The sequence below is a fragment of the Adiantum capillus-veneris genome, chromosome 9 (genome assembly GCF_014529385.1).
Source record: "Adiantum capillus-veneris isolate H3 chromosome 9, ASM1452938v2, whole genome shotgun sequence".
NCBI lineage: Eukaryota > Viridiplantae > Streptophyta > Polypodiopsida > Polypodiales > Pteridaceae > Adiantum > Adiantum capillus-veneris.
In genome coordinates this window covers 39555599-39559711 of record NC_140939.1, presented here as the reverse complement: position 1 = coordinate 39559711, position 4113 = coordinate 39555599, and the positions used below count along the sequence as shown (strand labels likewise).

The 4113-nt window shown below is 39.8% G+C and overlaps 1 protein-coding gene across 1 annotated transcript; it reads left to right on the top strand.

The window, feature by feature from the left end:
* Positions 1–1848: 1848 nt before the first annotated feature.
* Positions 1849–2844, top strand: LOC147450377 (uncharacterized). Its single transcript, XM_086520455.1, has one exon. It carries the CDS (start codon positions 1849–1851, stop codon positions 2842–2844), a length of 996 nt encoding a protein of 331 aa, XP_086376581.1.
* The last annotated feature ends 1269 nt before the right edge of the window (positions 2845–4113 follow it).

The following is a 4113-nucleotide window of genomic DNA, read 5'->3' as shown; positions in this document are numbered from 1 at the left end:
TTTGGACATTGAGAATCTTTTCTTCAAGGTCATGAAAATCATCATTGCCAAGTTTTTGGGCTCTATATGGGTACGTCTACGAAAAGTCAAACTACAAGGAAAATAATTATGTGCAGGTGACGTCCAAGACAGTACTAATATTGACCAAGTTCTCCAATCTCAACTTGGCTATCGTGATTTTGAGACTCTTCGCACATTATGCGATTACAAAGACAAACTCAAGCGGAATGTCTTTGCAATGATTCGACAAATAGGTCAACCCACATTATTCATCACCATATCATGTGTAGAGCAGAGGTGGGATCCTTTGCATAAATGTATTGCACTTCTTAACCCGCAAATACGCGCATGTGATTTCCAGAGCAATAGCGCTTTCATTCGAGCCTTGGTTCGTTCTGACCCCATTACCACTTCTCGCTACTATGTTCATAGATTCAAATCACTGAAGGAAGAGCTCAAACGCAACTCCAAAATACTTGGCGAGATTATCGACTTCTTCTTCGTTGAATTCCAGAATAGAGGAAGCCAACATGACCACGGGTTGCTTTGGATTAAAAATGCACCATTGTTTGGTGTGTCTGAGGATCACGATGTCATTAGCTTTGTAGATACGTTTATCTCCACTGACAAGGATGAGTTAAGCGACGAGCTCAAGATTGTTTAAAACCATTCACATCGAAAGACATGTAAAAGCCATAAAAAAGCTTGTCGGTTTGGATTTCCTCGTCCTCCTGTCAAGGAGACAATAATATTGCATCCAATAGAAACAAGTGATTCAAGGAAGAAAATACTTCTTGCAAGCAAAAAGAAACTTGATGAATTGCTTGCAAGCCTTGGCCAAGAACCACCATTGAACTTCAATGAATGGTTGAACTTTTTATGTATGGATGAGAACTCATATCTTGAGACACTCTCTTTCACTCTTACAAAACCAACCCTTTTGCTTAAACAACATCCAAAGGACATCTACACAAACAATTTCAATAAATCTTTGTGCACCTTATGGGATGGTAACATTGATATCCAATTTATTTTCAATGCTCATGGAGCTGCAGCATATTGCACATTTTACATGACAAAACACGACTCGACAACAAGTAGGGCGATTAAAATTGTTCTTGATAAATGCAAGGAAAATAATTTTCCCACCTTGGAACGACTTAAGAAAATTGGGAGTACCCTTGTTGACAGGCAGGAAATTTCAGCACAACAATCAGCATATGTTGCACTCTCCTTGCCATTGCATAGCACTAGCAGATAGTTTGTTTTCATCAACGCAGATTTCCAGCCTCAAAGGACACATTACTAAAGAGACGAGGTGCTTTGGAGATGCTTCATCCTGATGACACACACATTTTCTTCGATGATGTTGTCACTAAATACACCAAAAGACCACACCATCTATCACATCTATGCTTGGCCGAATTTGCAAGCCAGTTTACCAATTAAGATGGTGTGCAACGCAAGCAAAAAAATCCTCGAGTCATAAGGTATGCAAACTTCAATAGAGAGCTCGATGCTGAGAGACATTATCATGAGGTTTTCTTGCTCTTTCTCCCTTTCACAAGTAGCAAGTCTGGATTTGACACATGTGTCACAATATGGAGAGAGAAGTTCCAGAGCAACATTGATACAATTGCTGAAAATAAGAAAAAGTTCGTGAAAGTTGAGATCTTGGCAAGTAGCAAGCAAGAGTCATCATCTAATTCGTCCACAAGCAACAATCATCAAGAGACATTCAATTATGAACTCGACCTTGACTTGCCAAAAACTAGACCTCACAATACAAGTATTGCAACACCATTAAAACTTCTTGGAATCCCAAATGAAGAGTACCATACACTTGTCATGAGCTTAAACACAGAACAAAGACAACTTTATGATGATTTCATGACAAAGAAAAGGGTGCACTTAAACATCCCTATCCATCTTTTCCTTACAGGTGGTGCTGGAACTGGGAATACTTTCACAATACGCGCCATTGTCCAAGGTTTAGTGCGACACTACAACACATTGATTACAAGTGACATTAGCCTCCCAAAAACACTTCTAATGGCTTACACAGGCAATGCAGGTTATAATTTTGGCGGCACCACCATTCAGTCAGCCTTGCGGCTTCCACTGATGCTTAACGACAACATTGCTTTCTCAAATGAGATCTTGAGCAATTTATCACAAATGTACATAAATCTCAAGCTGGTTGTTTTTTATGAGGCATTTTTGATCGGCAATAGATTGCTTCATGTAATAGATACACGGCTTCGAGCACTCAAGCATAATCACACTCAACCATTTGGAGGACTAGATGTAATTTTTTGTGGAGACCTTTGTCAAGCAAGCCCTGTGCGTGATCGTTGGATATTTAATGATCCTAAAAACACACTTGATATTCTAGCCCCTTCATTTTGGAATTCTCACATAAGGTGTTGTGAGCTTCAAATACCCATGCGCCAATCTAACACAGCATTCATAGAGATCTTGAACCGAGTGAGAGTTGCAAAACAAACTGAGCAAGACTTGTCGCTGATCAACTCCACACACATAAACAAGAGCTTTGACATCGTGGAGAATCCCCATCTTTTCTTCACCAACACATTAAAGGACCATCACAACCAAAATATTTTTGGCATGCTATGTACAAGTGCATATGTCATTACGGCACGTGACAAACCACACAAGTCAGCCTCAAGGAACCTTCTCATTCCAAACAACTCACAACTAAGTGCAGGACTTGCTGGGGTTCTCAAACTAAAGCCAGGGATGATAGTTGAAATGTGCTATGGGAATATCGACATTTCCGATGGCCTTGTGAATGGAGTTGATGGAATTCTCAAAAAGCGATAGAAACCATTGAACATTCCCATGTTGCATGGATAGCTTTCTTCAATAGAAAAATTGGAAACAAACAAAGATCTCAAAATCAACATCCGCTCAAAAATCACTTTGAGCCACATTGGACACCCATATTCGAGACAACAAAAGAGTTCCAAGTAGGAAGAAATCAGCTCAACATAGTCTCTAGGAAGCAGCTACCAATTCAACTTGCCAATGCACGCACAATCCACAGATCACAAGGTCTAACCATGACTTCCCTAGCTTTCGACCCTACTAGCATACGAGCCCACGGTTTGTTCTACACTGCATTGTCGCGTATCAAGGACCCTACCAACCTATACATTTTGAGCCTGATATTGAATACACACATTTGAACTGACCTTGTAGTGCTCAAGGAGCTTGACCGTCTCCGAACAACTGCAAGATGGGAGCACTCAAATGTACAATTGAGTCTAGTAGAAGATACCCATTACATAATTCAATCATTGAATGTCGTCTCAAACATAAAAAATGATCTCAACTTCACCTCATCAACAATTCTTTGCTTGCAAGAAACAAAACAAAAAAATGAAAGAAACTTCCTTGAACCAAACTTTCAACACATACATCATCATAATGGATATGGTCTATCAATGTATCACAAAACTTCTATCAAGGTGCACAATGAATCTTTCTTTTCATCACCAGGCATTGAGATAATACAAGCATTCTTCTCCCTACCCATCAACAACATCATCCATATAGTGAATGTCTACAAATCACCTAAGGCATCAATACAATCACTGCTTTCACAATTGAGAAACCTCATGGAGACCATTGATAGCAACATTGTGAGCATTATCATAGGCGACTTCAATGTCCACATTGACCATGAAAATAGCCAATACAAAAAACTACATATCTTTCTCCACAAAAACAACTATACACAAAGAATTCAAGAAACAACAACTATCTACAATTCAATCCTTGACCATATTTGGGTGAAGAACTCAAGACCAAACTTCGTGAGCGGGACAAGATTTTGCTTCTGGTCTGATCACTTCTCAATATACATACTCCTCCCGAAATAAACACCACCTAGAACAGTCCTCAACCCCCTTGTCATCCCCCACCATCCCCCCCCCCACGGGGGGAAAAAAAAACAAATGATCCTCCATCCCTACCCACCCCATGGTGTGCATAGAGAAAAATAGTTTCGGAGCTTTGACCCCTCTTCATAGAACTCTTGTAACTCTCTTTTTTAATGAAATCCCATTTTTGGCATGTACGAATTAAACT